General features: G+C 46.4%; 1 protein-coding gene across 2 annotated transcripts in view; it reads right to left on the bottom strand.

The window, feature by feature from the left end:
* The window catches only part of ESYT3 (extended synaptotagmin 3), a 44,666-nt gene that overhangs the window by 15,365 nt on the left and 9,465 nt on the right, over positions 1-19,836 (bottom strand). The window contains exons 1-7 of one of the 2 annotated variants that reach the window (XM_075028848.1): positions 18,524-18,820; positions 12,397-12,438; positions 11,361-11,495; positions 10,743-10,819; positions 4,329-4,395; positions 3,621-3,710; positions 2,487-2,542 (exon numbers count right to left, since the gene is read on the bottom strand). In XM_075028848.1, coding sequence (XP_074884949.1) covers positions 2,487-2,542; positions 3,621-3,710; positions 4,329-4,395; positions 10,743-10,819; positions 11,361-11,495; positions 12,397-12,438; positions 18,524-18,820 — 764 coding nt within the window. Of the gene's footprint in view, positions 1-2,486; positions 2,543-3,620; positions 3,711-4,328; positions 4,396-10,742; positions 10,820-11,360; positions 11,496-12,396; positions 12,439-18,523; positions 18,821-19,836 lie in introns of those variants that run through there. The other variant, XM_075028849.1, reaches the window with a different exon arrangement.

Below are 19,836 nucleotides of genomic sequence, written 5' to 3' on the forward strand. Positions count from 1 at the left end.
GTTCAACACCAGAACCCATCACCAAGGGTGGATGTGGATCACCGTGGAAGGTTAGGCTGTCTTCTATCAATAATTCGCATCCAGTTGAGGTGCTCCAGAGGAGAATATGAGCATGGGGCAGCCTCTCAAGATCCCTTTCAATCTTATTCCCTATCGTTCTGCACATAATTGCCGTTGCCTTGTGGCACACATGGTGCAAGTACCCACTTGCACGCAGGGATGTTCCAGTCTAGGGTTACTAGGGCTGGATGTGAATTTGGCTCTAGCAGGTTGTAAATGATGAATGGGGAGCTTAGGCCACAGGATGAGATCATCATGCACCCAAACAAGTCATACAAACTCATGTGCCTTTCTGGGTTTCCTTGGGAATGCCGACACCAGAGACAGACACGGTGAGGAGGGAATGAGGAATTTTCAGCATTTCACAGGGGGGTCAAGACCTCGAGGTAGTTTGTTTTTAGACTTAGAACATGGCCCCAGTGCACACAGCTCTCTGCTCTTGGCCACATGCTGAGACCTTACTGTAAAGTGGAAGGAGAAGCCAGCCACACTCAAACCAAAGTGAGTTTGGCCTTTTTTTTTTAATAGAAAACCAAGCAAAAGATGAGATTCTGTATCTTGGTATATTTTGCACTAAGAAATAAAATCTTGGTTGAAGTAACTGGACCTTTGGCACACAGGAGATCACCCTTGCTGAACTGAGGGTACTGTCTGTCTTAGAGTTTAGGGAACTTTCCAGTCTAATTAAAAACTTACACATTTTTAGCTTTTCAGTTTAAATCTTTTCTTTACAACTGCTCTATTCGTATGGCAGGGCCAACTAATTTGACCTATTTCTCCTGAGCAAGAAGTATATGGCTATCACAGACATCCGGTACTCTTCCGATGATTAATGAGAGGATTTCGACATACTACTACAACTTGGCATGAGCGGAAGACAATATTAAGAGGAAAACCCAAGAGCACCAAACATCTGAAAGACTCATCCTCTTCATAAATCTCACACTTATCAGGCAGCTTCTCAGGGTAAGACTGTGCAAAAAAATTGTCACAGTTCACGGATGTGGCTGGCTTCACACAGAAGGAAAGTCTTCTCCTACTCCAAACATGAAACCAGCAGCCTGAAAGCCCTTGGTCAGGCTGTTGGCTTTCCTGTCAAAAAAACCCCACAGGAAGGTCACAGAGTTGTCCCTTCTCTCGAGTGTTGGGGTACGCCCAACTAAACACAGCTTGCACATGAGGACAGATGACTGCATCCAGTTTCTTTACTCTCTTATGTAAGCCCAATTCATTTGGAAGGGAGAGCTCTTGTTCAACCTGCACTTCAGCCTATTCATGGTCAGGCCTGTTTTGCTCCTGGCTTTCATGTGCAGTGCTGACGAACAAGCAAGGGTTTCTGCGTTCAAATCCCTGTGAGAGAACCAGGGAGTGAAAATTTAGGACACCAAATTTGCACTTAATTACATGAGAGGCTGTAGGTTGGAACACCTACATACCTTCTCCCTGGAAGGATTAAGGAAACCATGTTAGAAAAGAACAGATTAATTCCTCTGATAAAAACTGGAGCTCTCAGGGCAAACTTCAGGGCAAAAGGCCACTCTGGCCTCAAATTAAGAGAAGAAGAAAGCTTCCTCTCACTTGACATCAAAGGTCTTCAGAGGCCCTTTAATGCATAAACTAGCACCTAAAGTAGCCAACCACTTCCTATGAGTCTGCAAACCATGAGCTGCAGGGGAAGAGAGGGGAACAGAAGTGTCTGCATTTGCATTTAAAGGGAGAAAGGCAATGGCTGAGTAACCAAATATATTACATTCTTGCGTTACAGAATTTTCTCCTTGCACTAAGGAAGAAGGACAAAGTGAAACTTCAATCTGGAGAAACAGTTTGAAACTTACAATACTGAAACCCGCTAAGATCTTCATCCTTGCTATGCAAGTTTTATGCACAAGATCAACCCAAGAGGCACTAAGGAGGAGCTACATTTTCTGAAGAACCTAAAGGGTGAGCAGATTACACAAAAAGGGAAGAACATTTCTCCTTATAAATCTGGTGCAGTTTTCTTTATCGTGCATTTTATTTCAGTTTGTCAGAGGGACTGCAACTCTGTGATACCTTGCCTTTTTTCACTTTAAGGTAAACAAACATAAGCACAGACTGCCAGTCACCAAGATCTACCTCACCTACCTTTGCAAGTAACTGGCACGTGGGAAACAGAAGGGCTTCTTTAGTTTATAGACCACTGTAGTTTTGGGGATTTCCTATTTCCACCCCAAATGCAATGAAGTGATTGAAGTCATTTTGACAGAATGTAAAAAGCACCCTGCTCAGGTTTTGCAGACTCCACAGCCAGATATGATGGGATGAGTATCAACAGAACACCTTTTACACAAGGCTCTTGAGAATAGTTTTGATGATTACTGAAGAATCCCATCCCAACTTCCAGAGGCTTTTTGAAGAAAAATAAAGTGAAGCAAAGTGACACTCACTTAATCCCTGGGACATCCAGGAGGTTGCTCATGCCTGCCCAGTTGATTTCCAAGTGCTACAACAAGACCAGGGAGAAAAATTATACAGGACCATTAAAATTTATTTCAGAACAAATGCAGAATTTAAAGGGGAAGCAAATGCTTCTAAAACAAAGCCAGCTGTTTAAAGAAAGCAAAACCTGCACCAGCAAGTGACTGCATCTGTACATTAAAACCAACAGCTGGTATCAATTCCCTTATCTATTTTACCTGCCATACCTGAAATGAGGGTATCACTGGGAATTACCCTGCAAGCACAGGGTAAAACAGCATTCAGCCCCTAGCAGTGGCCACTGGCAGATGCCCTGGGGTCATGCATAGTAAATCCAACAGCTCTACCTAGACTTTGAAGTTGTTTCCTCATCCTTTCACTCAGGAGTTGGCCTATGCCCTGAGGCAGGGGGATTTACAAACACCACCTGACTTCAGGAGTCTGTATTTCTATTCACATAATAAACAGAAAGGTTTTTTTCATGTGCTGAAATAACGTTACTACATCTAAACACAAAAACACCTCATCCGAGATCAAAAATGTATGACTTCCATGAACTCAAGCAAAGCATAACCCACAAGCAAGCAAAGCTGTGTGCTATAAGATAACTGGTTCTTACAAGACTAGAAGGTTTCTCATATTTTATTAAACCACAATTCAACTACAAGGCACATAACCTTAAACAGGCAAGCTTTCAAAGCACAACCATGACTGAATGGTCTCCAAGATGACTGCATTTAAAATCTATGAATGGGAAGATTTAAAATCCACCTGCCAGGAACCTTGCAGGAAAGGCCCAGGAAATAAACGGCTCCTGTGCTGTCACCATGGGAAAGTCCTCCCATTCTTAGAGCGAAGCAAGTAACATTTTAGGCACTACTACAAAAAAATAGGGCAAATTCATTCCTGTCCTCTTGGATTTCAAGAGGAGGATTGAATAATCAGGAATTTGCTACTCAAACACCTGCACTGTGAGGCATTCACAGTTATGCAGTTTGGGTTACTAGTGATGGACAGCTTGTGTCACTCACTGAAGACCTATCCATGCATTAAGACAGACCAAGAAGCAAGGAGGCTGCAGAGTGCAGTCACTACTGACTCACCGGCTTCTGCATAAAAAACAAGGTCACCGCTCCAATAAAAGGTGCATCGGTTAGAAGAGGTTCCAGTATCACCCGCAGTGTCCCATACAACTGCAAACAGAACAGACCAAGGAAAACTGAGTCTGGAGGTACTTTCAGGATGCAGTTTCAAAACTGTGAGCTTTTCAGTGATGGAGATAATTTTTTTAAATCTTACTTGAAGTCATTTTATTTAGAATTTAATAATAACAATAACACCCCACCCCCACCCATTGCTGTTGATATCAGGCAATGCTTTCTAAGTTTGTGTAATCTCTCTGCAATCCTGACTGTCACACAATGGAGTAATCTGCCTATTAGCTTTCAACACTGTCAAAACAGGTTGTTGGTCTAAACTACACCAGTTTATGAACACCCTGGCAGAACTGGCTCTTTCGAAGTTCTCTACCAACAAGCAGCTCCTCTGAACTCCAGTGGCAGAAGCTGGCCCACATGAGCTCGATGCTCTAGCACTGACCCTGTTTAAGAGTTACACTAAGAAGCTTAGAAGTGGTATTTAGGTGCTTTCCGTGGAAGGCATCATTTCCCCAACCAAAATGCAAGTAGATAAAGCCAATCATTCCAAGCCTGCTAGTTGGTGGTTTCCCAGTTAAGTGTCATGACCTCCCCACTGGGACATGCTACCTCCTGCCACACACAGCCTTGAACAGATGTTAGCACTGCACGCACCTGTATGCCTTTCACTCCAAGATTAAATTTCGATATGTCCATGTGAATCTCACAGTCCCCTATGTAACTGAAAGAAAATTCTCATATTATTCCACAGTTTGCAAAGTCCAATGAGAAATTTTTTGGGCTGTACAGAGTATAAATGAAATTAGTTTAACGGTTGACAACATGACCCCACAGGGAGAGACAGATTTTCAAGCAACTGAAAAGGCAAAGTTGAACACATTGAACAAGGGTCAGGTCTTCACAAGAGAAACGCTGCAGTCAGCTGGGATATTGCTCTACCTGCAAAATGTCAAACCAATATCTGTATTTCAAAGTTACTTTTCCATTCTTAAGATGGCTGAGGCAAGCTTGCTCCAAGGAGGGGATCAACAGGCTCATTCAAAATTCAAAGTCACAGCAATCGCCCTCTTGCTCCCTTCTCTGCCAAAGGCCTGATCCCACCCCACAACCTGGTGACCCAGCTCCCAAGCTGATGCAGAGCCATCCTGCCATTACATATAGGGTCCTCACCTTGCCCACAAACAAAAAGCCCATAGATCACCCTCGCTCACAACCCAAAAGCCCACTTGAAGGACAAATTCATCACTAAAAATAACCTGGTTTCCTTGAGGCTGAATTAAAAGACAACAACTTAGATCAGATTTTGGTCAGTTGCCATGGAGAACATCAGGCTTTAAATAAAATGAATGCAAGTGCAGTACTTTCACAATTTGGAAGCCACCTTAGACTCTACTGAAAGTACAAGCATCACCTTATGCAGAAACCAATAGCCACTCCCCAGGGAGCAGAACCTAGCAGATTTGTTGATGCCTCTGGCAGAAAACAACTGAAGGGAGCTACCAAGTTCCCTTTCAGTCCTCTGAGAAATAGCTCTTTCTGCATGCAAACAGACAAACACCCTGCAGGTAAAGCACCGTGTAAAGGTACCAGTGAATGTTCTGTGCTTGCCACCTGCATGCATAATTTCACCCCATAATCAAAGAAAAAAGAGGAAGATTTTTTTCCCTGACCACATGTATATGGGCAAATAATGCTGCAGTTGCCAATAATTCACACTGTAATTTGCACATGGACAGATTCCATCCCCTCCAAAAGAACCCACCAAGAATGTGTAACCCTGTGAATTTGTCTCCATTTTTGCAAGCAAAGTTCTTGAATATTTGTTTACAGAAAGTCACTTAACAGAATTTAAAAAGCTCATGACACACAAATTAAAGCCTTTAATGTTAGAGCATTCTCATTTCTTAAATAACCAACCACACAGGCCATGCCAAAATTAACACAATCTTGCTTATAAGCTAGTCATATAATTAAACTTGTTTTTAACTTTATTAATTTCTACAATTTTGACATTATCTTACAGCTCATTACGCTGGGTGCTAATAGAGCTTTGTCACAATAAAAGTCTAAATGAGAAGCCAAAATGAGTTCCTCAATTTGCAGTAATTAATCCAAGAAGATTTAATTCAGCTGTTGCCAGTGTCCAACACAACAAATAATAATTGTGGTGTTTCAATTTACAACCATTATGCCTTTCCACACAGTCAAAAACTCTTCCCACCCAGTCCTAGATGTCTCTTTTCTCCAGTAACACTTCAATACATGCAATCGTGTTTCAGAGTCTAGATGCCAGAGAAGTCTCTACCCCTTTTATCAGAGCCTGAGCCTTTAATTATCCTTAAGTCTGCTCCATACAGGCACCACCCCCACGTCGGGGTGCTTGGGAGGAAGGATGCCCTCTTTGTTCATTAGTTTTACGCCTCATTTCTTGTCCAAGCCGCTCGTGCCTTCGTCCGCCCACTCTGCTGAGCGTAACCTTGCTGTGCTCTCCGCTGTCCTTCCCCCAGACAGGGCGCACCTGAGCCAAACTCAAGCCTTGACACTCAAAAGCATGTAGGGCCGAACCCCTCTGCCACTATCCACAGGACCATGCCTGACCCACCTGTGAAGGGTGGAAGAACCACCCGTTCCTCTCCTAAATCACCCGTTGCACAAGGTGATGCAGATAAGCACGCCCGTGCCATGGATGAGAACTGGAGAAGCTTGTACAAGAGCACGTATCCGTATCGCTCCTGTACTTGGGTGGAAAAGCTGGGCCCAGTGTTATGATACGACGGCAGTCCACTGGCTGACGGCAGGGATGCTACAAGAGCACGTCCTGACAAGTTTGACTAACCTGGACGCCTGCGTACCCCTTTAGAAAAAGCACGTGCAATTCTCCCCCTGTAAAGTAACTCCCCAGGGCCCCACCTTCTCATCGGCCTGCAGGCTAAAAGCCCACTTTGGTCCAGCCTTCTCAGGTGCTTTGTAAAGCAGACCACTGCTTAGTCTGCCTGACTTTGGACTTGGGTAAACAAGGAAGCAGTATTAGACAAATGAGAGAGACAAGAAAACGTCACCAAATACCACAGGGTATGAGAAAAACCAGACCACCTCTGCCTTTCCCCTCTGCCTATCAAGTTAGGCTTCTGAGGACAAGCGTTCCTTTTCTGCTCAAGACCGACAAGTTTCCAAAATGCTTTTAGTTTCTTGTAAGATCCTACAAACTTAGTTAACCCAAACTCCACCAAAGCTCAAAGTATTGTTGCACCCTTCTTTTGACTATTTTCTCCAATTCTGCACTAGATGACAGAGACTGTCTTTCCAGATTTGAAAACGTGCCAGTTAGGAAGCCCAGAGAGTCTCTTTTAAGAGTAAATTGCAACACATACTTTTTTTTTATACATAGTAATTATTACACTATTCTTCTATGACATCTCAGCTACTGTAAATGCCACAGAAAAGCAAGGAAATGAAAATTCAAAACATTTCCAATGAAAAATGATTATGAGTACTAAAATCAATTAACAAAATAGGAAGAAACTGGATTGCAAGATATTCTTCTGAGAGGTAGCAGTGCCTTCAAATACTTCAAAACTCTGACGATTATAGCCAATGAGTACACAGCTACACAGCAGGTCAGGCAATTGCAGAATTAGTGGGAACAAAAGCAGCTGTAGGAGGTCAAGTGGTTGCTCTTGAAAAGTTCCCATTTTGAAAAATACAGTTTTGGAGAACACTTCTGGAATGCTGTGACATTTGGAGAATGCAACTGTCAGCACTCTGTGCTCAGGGGACTGATTCATGATTTAGATCTAGCGCAAATTGTTTGGAGATCCCAGAGTATTGCCAATTTATTTCCAGCTGGGATCTCATATTTCGGATTTGGGGATTTCAAATCCCAGTCTGGCGGGGATCTCGTATTTCATTTAGCCACTGCAAGAACCCTGATACTTTCTTATGTGTCATGCAAAAGCTGTAGATCAAGTATATTTGTGCTGGAAGGCAGACACATGAACAGAATACAGACACCAGGACCTTCAAACAGATAAATGACAAACTCTGTACAGAAGACCTGAAGGTAAGTAGTGATTATCTCAATATTTCTGTTCAGTCCTATAAGCTGTGACAAAATTTACACAACTTAATTTACACCAATTGAGTGCATCATCTCAGGGACCAAGCAAAAGATTTTGAAAGAAGACTTACAGCCTCCCTCCTTGCCTTTGCCAAAAGGTCTCTGTGCCTCACAAATCACCACCTCTGAGCCTTGGTTTTCCTACCAAAAACTCAAGTATAGTCCTTTCAGGGGGGACAGTCAAGACTGTAATGAGACAGTGCTCTACATAACCATTCCTAATGCTCTGATGCTATGGACGTGTAAGCTGCTGTTAGCAGATTTAATTAAAGCAGCTTCTCAAGTTCCTTTTGGTAACTCCATGGAATACCAGATCTACTGCATCACTGGCTCTGCTGACAGCTACTGCCCATACACGTAAGGGACCTCTAAGTGCTATTTTTCACAGTTCCCAAGCAAAGGATGCCATTTGTGATATCACACCACAAATTTAACGCAGAGGAAAGGAAGCTCTTCTTCACACGGCACAGACCTGAACCACAGCGTTCAGTGCCACATCGTGTTATGGAGATAAGGAGCACAGATTAAACAAAACACCTGATGACCATATGTCTACGAGTGGCTATTAAAACTACACAAATGATTCCACACAGACCACAGGAGGGAAAGGTTTTTTCTACTCCTGCCCTTTGCCTATGTTTTTCCATGGCCAAGTCAAAGACTCTGGGCTTCAGAGACTAGCTGCCTCCTTGATAAAACTGGAGGAGAAAACCCCTCTTCCTGTAGTGCTGTGAGACTGAAAGCAAGAAGCATTCACAGAGCATGCCGAGGTTTCTGGAGGCGAGACGCTGCCTAACAGAAAGGGGAACTGAGCACTGGAGTGGGGCAGGGAGTGCTGTCCCCCAGGATAACAGCACCCCGCGCTGAGCCGGCCAACAGGCCACGCTCACGTGGGTTCACCAGCAAGGGAACTCCCACCAAATTACAGCTAGCAAGCACCAAGGCGAAGGAGTCACATTTATAACACACAGACATATTAATCCTTTAATGACCACTGCAACATAGCTACGCTTCTCTGAAACCTAAGCCGAGAGAGGGAAGTCGGTCACCGTGGTCTCAGCATTGTAAAGTGTGCCGCGCTGGCACCCACAGCGCATCGCTCTCTTCTCTGGAGCTGCGACAGCAGGATGCAGCTCGGTGGACGTATCCAGCCATTTAAACCTCACCAGTGTGCAGCAACTGAGAGGAGGTGCAAAGGGCAGCAGCCTCACGTCGGGGCAGCGCAGGTCCGTCTCCTCTAAGCAGCTCTTCTCCCAACACCAGCCGCACTCATGCAGACACTCACTGCTATTCATGTAGCTAAGAGAGCCTATTTTATGAGGGGGTTTGCCTCTCTCCAGTAAAGTGGAGATTGCCCATTTCTCTGCTTAAAGGAGAAAAAAAACATGTTCCTTTGGCAATCCAGAAAAAGGCAGGTAAATAACACCACTGCTCGTAGATTTGCTTCTCCCCATTCCTGGAAGTAATACGCTACCTCCTGCTGACACTGTGCAACACACAACACCCAGCTTAGTTGCAGAAACTGATGTTAATGTATTAACATACAAGAAGCTGAGTTCTTAACACAGCCCAGGAGAAGAGACTCCTATGAGAGAGACAAGGCAGTCTGAACAGTCCTGTGTGAACACAGAAAATACTTGGGTTATCAGATGACAGTTCAGGTAAAGTTATCGTCAGGATGAGGAACAGAAGTGTTTGGCCAGTTTGGAGATGCCGACAGGTCTGCCAGAGGTACAGGAATGAGGAGGTGGAGGAATCCCTCTGCAGAGGATTGTTAAAGGATGGTGAAAATGAGTACGTGGGAGAAGCAGCCTGGAGAAGTAGTTTAACAGAGAACAGCAGCAACATCCTGCAGAGCCTTAAAGGCATCAAATCCCTCAATCTCAATGCAGAAAGCACAAATGATTTGCCAAAGGCCCCAAAACGGGTCTGGCTATTACAAAGAGCACTTCATTGACAGCACTGAAGCACAACATGTTCTGGCTGAAAATCAAGTATGTCATTTTGCAGGGAGCGATGGTGCTCTGCCAGGGCTGGGGATGCTGCCATGCCATTGCCACATTAAGCAGCAGGCACAGTTCTGAGCAGCTCTGTGCGGTTGCCAAGACACTCCATAATTTCACACTGCTTTTTCCTGGCACTACCATGAAGAAAAGCCATTTAAATTAGGCAGCTCAATTGCCCACTAAACTTAGAGCTACAGCAGCATGCAAGTGGTAATTCCCCCAGTAATTCCATTCTCCAGGCTAAACCAGGAGAGAGTTTAGCTCTGCAGTGGCTCCGATGTTAACAAAATACACAAGCTCATTCAAAACAGCCTGGGAGGTATCAAACGTTTTATCTAATTTTGTTGTTGTTGTTGTTAATAGAGCCAGAGGCAGTTTTCTGCTCAGAGAACAGCTGTAATCAGAAAAAAAAGCGAACGTGTTGGGTAGCACATGGAACAAATGGCAAGTAAAACAAGAGGATTAATCTAGGGGAAGAAATTAAAAAATAAATAGCAGTTCTGGAAGAACTTGAGAGGTTGGACTGAAGAGGAACCGCAGTGGGGCAAGACAGACCAAGCACCTCCATGCCCGAGAGCCATCAGAACAGGAAATACAGTCCCAGAACTTGGGTTCTTACTGCCATGAATGGCAAAGCCAAGGGACACATTCTTATAACCACGGCAGCAGCGATGAGCCAGAGTAGGTAACACCTAGACCTGTGCAGGTGACCCTGCTTTCTGACTTAAAGGCTGACGCACAACATCTCACTTCTGTAAGTATGGAGAACATCCAGCTGGGGGACAAATTATCTCATATCATTCTAGGTTGATATAAGAGAAGGACCTCTCCACTTCATGCTGATCTTAGTGGACCACATGTCCAGTCCAGCATGACAACTCACACACAGGTGTCAAACGGGCAGTGAGTTAAGAACCACCTACATAACCAGTGATGCAATGTTACCATATCTGCAGGTCTAGGATAACTTGTCTTCTGTCGATTTCTTTGGTGTAGGCTTTTATTCCGTTGATTCTAGGGCACTGAAATAAAGACAAACAAGATACAACATAGTTAAAATCTTTCAAGTTAAGCCCAAGTGAACAGGGCTTCTCACTTCAATCGATTTGAGTACAGAAGTATTCATTAAAGACTTTGCACAACTGCATGTAAATTATGAGTAAACGACACAAGTTTTTCCCCTAAGGGGGTAGTGTGAACAGCCTTGGCAGTCCTCAAATACAGGGCTGGTTGCAAGTAGCCCACACTGCAAGCCTTAGGAAGCACTGAAAACTCCTGTTGCAAGTGTGGAACAAAGAAATGTGGATACGTGCCCCTTTTTCTATCTCCAGTCCCATGATACTGACAGCCAGGGGAAGGGATGTGTGTGTCTCCTACATGATCTTTCCTTCACGGTGAAGATGCTCAAGTCAACATGAGGAGGGAACAAAGGAGCAGCAGTGTTGTACCAATACCATTTTGTTAAACGCTCAGAGCTATTAAAGAGCTGAACATCAAACTCCCCTTGCATCTGAACATTTCAGAAAAGACTGAACTGCAAGTGTTGCAAAGGATTCACACTACCTTTTCGCCAAAGTGGATCTTGGTAAAGGTGCATGTTTTCAGATGTACATTCTTTGCTCTGATTTTTGGTTCAAGAACTTCTTTAAACGTTTTTTCCATGATTGTCCCAAAGTATGGCCAAGCCTGTACAAGGACCTAAAGAACAGCAAAAGTAAAACCACACTGAAGATTCTTTGTCTAAGATACCTTTTGTTGAGAAACAGACACACATTACACAACACCGGGCTATTAATGTCTGTCCTTTTAAAATACCTAGTCACTCACATTTGTGCTCTTAAGTCATCCTTATGGGAGGATCCATCTCAGTTCCTCAGAAAAGAAATTTGGTTTAGGAACCGAAGGGTGAATTTTCAGCACCATAGAGTCTATTGACTGCTTCTAACCATGGAGGCTGAGCCAGCAAAGCCCAGGGTTAAAATCTCTAAAGTACAATAGTCCCTAATTACTCTAAAGTGTCACAAAGTTCCCTGGAGTTAGGTTTATTTAGAGAGGAGTGAAATGAGCTTTTACATCAAAAAGAAAGTTTGCTAAAAAGAAAAACAGGATAGTTACTGGATGCTAATTTGCAAGTTCAGCTGTTTTGCTTTGAATTCCACAGAGTCCAGTTCCACTGAGAGCTTGACTATACCTGCTGGTGGGAGCACCTGCCTCAGAGCTCTCTGGGAACCTCTCTGGTAAGAGGAGATGCCACTACTTTTGCTAAAATAGTAATAATGGATACACACATATGTATATGCACACACACATATATATACACACACACACACACTTGCTTTCTTTTTTTTCTTTAAATCTCAAAGTGAAGTGCTATGGTCAAATTCATCAAACCTGTATCAACCAGGCACACACTCGGCTCTCACCAAAACCTCAGTGGCAACTCTATACTTCAGCGGCTCCAAGCCTTAAGTACAGACACTGATATGATTGACCCGTATTGTAGTGACTTGATAACTTTCTCAGACTTGGCCCACAGAGTTTGTGCTGTGATGCAGCTCAGCGCAGATGGTGTCACAAACCGGAGTTCAGAGCTCCTCACCTTGTTCAGCCACTCCACTCGTTCAACATCAGGGAAGTGAACCTGAATGCAAATTAAAATAAAGTGAGTGCCACATGCCATCTGTTTCAGTGTACTGCAACACATGCAAAAGATGGAGCACGGAACATATTTTAGAGTAAGTTGAGATCCCTCTGCCCTCATACATACATCCTTCATAATTTATTACCTCCTTGAAAATTGTAAAAGGCAAATAAAATAGTGAAAAATAGTAAAAGGCAAAAGAACACACATGCACTGATGTACTAGTACGCCTCTGGGCACATTTAAATGATTCAAGCAAGTGTCATATCCTGTTCGTGATGTAAAGCAGCATTAGGTTTCTCATCCTTCTCTTGGTCATACCTTGGGAAGCCACAAGAACCTGCTTCCCTTCAAGATCACGAGCTGTGCAGGACCTGTTTCCTGTACTGGCTCACCTCAACCAGGACACCGCACTTTGGAAAACAAGAACCTGCTTGGGAAACTCAATTTATTGGCTGTGGCAGCATTTCTCCACCAATACCAACGTAGTGCCAATGGCTTCAGGGAAAAGAAGGACCGCAAGAGTTCAAGCTTATTAGCATACACTATCATGTGTAACAGTCTAGTGTTTTCACCTCTCAGAGCTTTTTAAGATGCTAAGGACAAATTAAAATGAAGCAGTCACTCACGCATCATGTTTTCAGGTTGGACACATCAAATGCCAACAAGCAGCGTATGTGTCCATTACAAAATCCCTCCAGTTCCCTGAAGTGATGACTTGTTTGATCACCATCAGGACAGTCAGATATGAGGCCACTCTCAAGTAACTAACTAATCTCTCAGACCTCACCAAGAAGCTGCTGAGTGAAGAGTCACCATCACCTTACTACAATTGCACATTAAAGTTTTATGGATGTGGTATGTTCAGCCAGTACTACAAGCTGGTAGCAGGTTATGGCAGAAGGGAAGGATGGTGCAGCAGCCTCTCAGAATGGACATTCAGGCCCTGCTCAGCTCTACAAGAGCACCCGAATACAAAGGGACTCCTTCGATTATCATCTAGCCTGATAATAGTAACTGGACAGGACAATACATTACCTCCTTACATGAGAGCTGTGAATTACACTATTTGGTCAAAAGCTTGCTGTTTAATTCAGCGTTTTCAGAGAGGTGCTCAGAGATGTTCCGATGGAATGGACAGCAGCTTGCCTTTTATTCCAGCTTCACGTATGATTTCAGAGCCCATTTTCCTTGCTCAAATAATGCCTCAAATTGTCTCCAATTATCACATTAAAAAATCCAAAGTGATATTACCATATTTTTTATAAGCAATTTCTTTTGATGCTCTAAATAGCAACTATTCCATTAAATAAGACGACGCAAGTTCACTGAAATGTCAGCCTACCCAGCTCTATTTGCATGATAAAGTGAGAATACAGCACCAGAAGGGACAATCAATACCGATAAAACTGCTGCTGACATTTTACAGTAAGGCGGATTATGTGAATCAGGGGACCTCCACTTCACCTGCCAGCCTTTCATGTTTCACCAAAAGGTCCTTCGCCGGGGCACATAAATCCCGAGTAGCCTGAAGGCAGCTGATCCCCAGCTCCAACACAAGTGCCAAGCGCCAGTGCCCCGCAGCATTTGTGCCACAGCTCTGGATCAGTCGCAGGCAGGGCAGAGCAGGGATGGAAGTAGCATGGCGAGCTGTCCTTCAAAAGATCTTACAGTGTGGAGAGTGAGGTGACCCAAAAGGAAGGAAAGACCAAGACTCAGGGCAACAGTTAGGCCACCACATCACAATGAGAAAGCGAGAGATCCACCAATGTTGAGGCGAGAAACATAGCACAATATAAACCACTAAATCTGGCTGGGATTATTCACTAGAGCCAAAGCTGCTAGAGATGCAACTGCAAGAGGTGACCAAGAAGCAAGCTGGTGGCTGAAGAGAGCTGGAAGAGCACACAGGAACATCAGGAAACAGGCAAAACCCATGAGGAGGTGGCAGCAGCTAGACCTACCTGAAGAAAAAGCAAAATTGAATTCACTATTTGAGCCACAGACGCCCAAACCAGACAGCCCAGGGCAAACTCCAAAAGCAACTGCCATGAATCACCTATCACTGTGTCACACCTCAGATTGCTGCGATAGGATTAGCAGCCATTTGTGGTACGTTTCCATCCTGCCTGACACCCCCTCATTCACATGTCTGCAACACAGCTCCTGCCCAGGCACTCTGTGCCTCAGTTTCCTTTGACAGACAGAAGAAATAGCACTGCTGTAGCTCAGAGGTGCCAAAGAGCACCAGGAGCTCCTTGCCTAAAACAACGGGGCTCTCACAGAGGCACACACCACAGAAACTGGCCAACTGCATGTGTCGGGTGAAAACCAGCTTTCTGCCTATTACGAAAGGCCACCAAATTTCAGTCGGTTCCCAATACCAAAGGTCAGCTGCACCCAATGGCATGAGTTCAATGAGCGTTCTGCAGAAGAAGCAGAGCTTGGTATCCAAGTGTTGCATCTAGATTATCTGCTGTCTAGTAAGACATCAGCTCTGAGCAAAGCCTTTCCTACCCACAGGGCATTCCTACAACGTGCATGTCCCCCTAGCAGGTGATGAGTTCTGCTCTAGTTCAGCCCAGTGACACCACCAAGCTCTGTTCTTGACCCAATAGCTTACTCCAAGAACTTACCGTGTCCTAATATGTTTTGGAAGAAAACCATTTGCAGTTCCGTACTTTTTAACCACGTGCTCTGGACTTCAGACTCACTTCTGACCCTTGTTACTGGCGAGAGCCCTGACAGCAAGGTCTTGTCCTCGAGTTTGTCATCTGTACAGCACAGGTAAGAGAAGCCCAAAACACTTCCTACTAAGCCTAGGACCAGCCACCAAGAGCTGCCAAAGTTAACGCTACCCCAGAATAAGACTTAATCCTGTAGCCTTGGGCAAGTCACACTATCAAAATCAGTTTTCCCCATCTACAAAAGGAGGCATACTTCTCGCCAATATTTTAGGAATGCTGCAAAAATTACTTAGCATTTGAAAAGAGCTTTGAAGATCAAAAACACTAGGTAAGGGCCAATTACTAGCAAGTAAACAAAATGTATAAGTTTCTGCATGGCTCCACCTTGCCCTGGAGCAGGCCACACCAACAATCACAGCAATAGCAAAAACCATGTCTGACACAACAGTGCCATTCTATTCAAATACAACACAGGAATCTATCCATCAGGGGTTTTTTTGTTTCTTTGGCATTTTGTTGGGGGTTTTGGGTGCTGCTTTTTTTTTTTTTTTTTTTTAAGGGGCAGGGTTTTAAGCTCCCCGTGCTGTGGCAAAAAAAAAAAAAAGGCTAAACAAGCCTTTTGCATGAACAAGGAATTAACAGGCAAAGTTTTAAGAGGACTGTTCTGTAGCCAGTAATATCAATTTCTCCTGATAAAAGGAATTTAACATCAGGAAGAAACCCAGCATACTTGGATGTTCTCACCTGCAACCTGCTAACAGCTGCAAAAGCAACACAGAGGAGTCACCACCACCCTCAGGAGCCAGAATAAAGGTCGAAGCCCAGCTACCTCTGCCCCGGGGAACTGACTGGTTTTACAAAAGTCATGCCAAAGGTTGCACAGGCTGAAGTCAGAAAATCTCACCTCGACAAGACACAGATCCGGCTCTGCTTGACACGAGCAGATTTCCAGCCTGGTTTCCTAAGGAAGCACAGCCTGCCCACGTAAGCAGCCTAGCACAGGAATGCCTCTATTCCAAACTCACTGGCTGGTTTCAGCCAAGAAACTGGTGCTGCAAAATAACCTGCAGATTCCCCGAAACAGATGGTTGAGTAGATGAGGGAAACCCTCCCAGCATCCCCCCTGAAGGACAGGCTGCAATATGAATGCATCTCCTAACGACTGATACCAGGACTGAGCGGAACCCGAGTCGCATTTGAAGGAGCTACTGCATTGCTCTTAGGAAGAACGGGTTTTAACCAAGTAGCGAAACCAATGATCGGTCTTAACTCTTCACTGGACGGATCCTCCTCATTTTACTACAGGGCATGTGAGGAGACAACTATTTACCAACGCCCTAAAACACTGCCATTGCTTCACACCTCCAGAACCTTTCCTAGGATTGAAACACTGCAAATTCAACCGATGTTCCCCCTAGCCTGAATTGTATTCCCACTCCCACCTCTGCATGTCAGGAGAGAAGAATGCAAGGGACATTTTTAGAGCTGTTTCAATCGAAGGCTCATGAATGCTGAAAGGCAAAAAATGAAAGATAAAAAAAGACGATACCACAGAGAATAAACTAAATAGAGAGCAGGTGAGAATCAGCCTCCAAGACTGGCACAGGGGAGCAGAAGATCAAATCGAGGAAGGGGATAGAAGGAAAATTAAAACTGAGGAGTTAAAAAAAAAATCAAGCGTGGCGTGGAGGCAAACAGCAATTGATGAGGAACAAAAATTACCAACATGGAAAAGGAAAGGCGGAGACGCAGCAATATGGCTAAAAGCTAAAACTAAAAGCAGGCAGTGCAGCCCCTTTATCCTTAGGTCCCACCTCCTGCCTTCCAGCACCCAGCTCCAGGAATCCACAGGTCAGGAGTAAGGCCTCTGAAGAGCCTGGCTCCACGTTCTCTGTGAGCTCTCTCTGCTAGGCAGCAGGAGCCAGCGGTGAGATCCCCCTCAGGGATCTCCTGAAGGACGCTGAGCAGCCCCAGCTCCATCGGCCTCCCCTCACACAGCAGGTGCTCCAGCCCCTGGCCATCTCCGTGGGCTCTGCTGGGGTCTCCCCGTTTGTCAAAACCTCTCCTGTGCTTGGGGGACAGGGCAATCAATAATCCCTTCCATTGACCGCCTGCCCATGCGCTAATGAAGCCTGACGCTTTCAACCACAAAACCTAAGAACGTTTGAGACTGCGTTTGTGTGTGTCGGGGGGCAATTCTGATTTTTTTCAGCGATGACCAAGAGGCTCAATTTCTCATCACTGAGATGCAGGGCACTTGAGGATAAAACACAACATTATTCTCGCAGCATCAGGGCAAGAGCTGACACCACCACACTCATTAATGCTCCAAGTTGTTTTAAACACTCAATAAAACCAAGCAGAAACCTCATTCAGAGACAGACTTCTGTGCCCAGTGGGAGGGAACATGTGCAGGGAGCTGCACCAGCTCTGCTAGGAGACCCTGGCCTCGCTTCTCGAGGTGCCAACTGCCTTCATTTCCCACAGTATTAAGGAGAGCCAAGTGCTGTAGGCTATATAAAAGAGTTTGCTGACTATAAGTATCTCCACGCAACACTGCTTACAAATGGAGCTCTTTGATATTCTCTTTCTTACAAGGAAAGCGTTTCCCTACCAGTCCCTGACATGTTTTTAAATGCTAAGCAAATGACAACGAAGAAAAGAAAAACAAACCTGCATCATCCTTTTCCATTAGCCCACCAAGGCTTCCCGACAAATAACCAAAGACACAGCATAAAACGTGTGGCTCTATTTTCAAGTTTCTTCATTTTAAAACCTAGAGTGGTTAGGAACAAATGTGAAGAGCAGAGATTGGCCTTCCATACCACCAAGAGATGGCTCTTTAAAGTTAAATACTTGGGTTTTAGCAGGCAGAGAATATTATGTTTATCGATTTTTAATTCTTTTTTTTTTTCAAATGCCACTAAAGAGAAGGGGAGAAAACCTTCTCGATGAGAAGGTCTAAAATAACTGTCCTCTACACCAGAATCCCTGCAGTGCAACAGCACGTGCTTGGAAGAAGATTTCTCCGAGGATACAGCAGTCTATTTTACAAGCACGCTGCCAGCAACACGCACATTTCCCGGACTAAAACAACTTCCAGCTTAGCGCTCACTTTACTGAGCAAGACTTCAAAGTCAGAGACGGCACTGCTCGGTCCGAGGCATCACCGCCTCCTCTTTTTTTTGCCCTCCGGCGGCTCACCACGGAACACCCCGCTCTCGGTACCGCTCCCGCCGCACCGCCGGGCGCTCCCCAGCCGCGCAGCCCGGAGCCGCCCGCCCGCCCGCTGCGTCCCCGCTCCCGCGGGCTCCCGCCGCTGCTGCGGGGGGGGGGATGCGATGCGGGTCAGTGCGGAGGGCCGCGGCGCACCTCCGCTCCCCCCGGTCCTCACTCACCCAAGCCGGCAGGTGCCGGTCGGCCAGGCCCCGGCACACCGCCTCCCGCTCGTCCTCCAGCAGCGCGAAGGCGGCAGCCAGCCGGTCGCGTTTCCACCGCCGGTTGCGTCCCCAGCACAGCCACAGCGCCAGCCCCAGCAGCACCCAGCTGCCGCTCAGCCCCAGGTACCCCGCCAGGTAGACGGGACCGAGCCACAGCAGCGCCCGCGCCGCGGACGACAGCAGCAGCCGCGGCAGGGCGCCCGGCCGCCGGGCGAAGGCGGCGGCGCTGGGGCGGGAGGCAGCCGCGGGATTCATGGTGCGCTCCGGAGCCGCCCCCCCCACCCCGACTCCGAGGGGTCGCCCCTGCCGAGTGCGCCCTCCCCGCTGCCGCAGCCGCAGCTGCCCCCGCCCGGCGGGGAGGCGCGCCCCGCGCCGCCGGGGCGCCCGCCCGGCCCCGCCGCCAGCGCCCCGCGGCCCGCCCCGCCCCGCCCCGCCGCGCTACGGCGCCCCCTAGCGAGCGCGCCGCGAAGCACCGGCGGGGCAAGCCGCGCCGAGGGGCGCAGTGCCCCCCACCCGCGGCCAGCCGAGGGGCAGCTCCCCCCGGGCTCTCGCACGCAAGGGGGCCAGCCTGGCTTCCCCGAGGGCCCCCCGCCACCGGTCTTGGCGGGGGTAGCCTCGGTCGTCCCACCCGAGCGGGGAAAGGGGCGAGAGCCGGGAGCAGCGGAGGAACAGCTGCCGAAAAGGCGTCGCTCCCACCGGCCCAGGGGTGGCTGTGGTTCAGGCTGCGAGACGGGGGTGGGATCAGCCCCCACGGAAAAGGAGGCTGCCCCTGGAGGGGCCTGGCTCGCCCCAGCCGTTGCCGTGGTCCGTCTCTTTCAGTGGATCCAGCCAAATCCCACTGTGACTGCCCGCTGCTTAATGCAGAAGGATACGAGGCAGAAACAACCTGCTGGTTCTGGACACTCGCTGCTTGGAAGAATAAGAGTACTTTTTCTCTCCTGCTGTTTTGATTTCGATGGGGATATTGTGGGGGTTCAGATTTTGAAATACTGAGAATTATGCATTAGGGAATGCAGCATTATTTGGGAACCATAAGACACTTTCTGAGATGCTGAGAGTAACCCAGCGGTATTCATTCCACACCTTTCAGTGTATGCCTTAAGAGACAGGCTGTAATTGTACAGTTCTACACTGTGTTTTCCACCGCAGTTTTCCCTGGATCAGGCAAATGCCACTCTTTGTTCAGTGGATAAGTCTGGAACATCAGTGAATGATGCCAGCTTTTATTGTGCCCCCTTTTTGATATTGGTGCACAAAATAACAAATGATGA

The sequence above is a fragment of the Buteo buteo genome, chromosome 5 (assembly GCF_964188355.1).
Source record: "Buteo buteo chromosome 5, bButBut1.hap1.1, whole genome shotgun sequence".
NCBI lineage: Eukaryota > Metazoa > Chordata > Aves > Accipitriformes > Accipitridae > Buteo > Buteo buteo.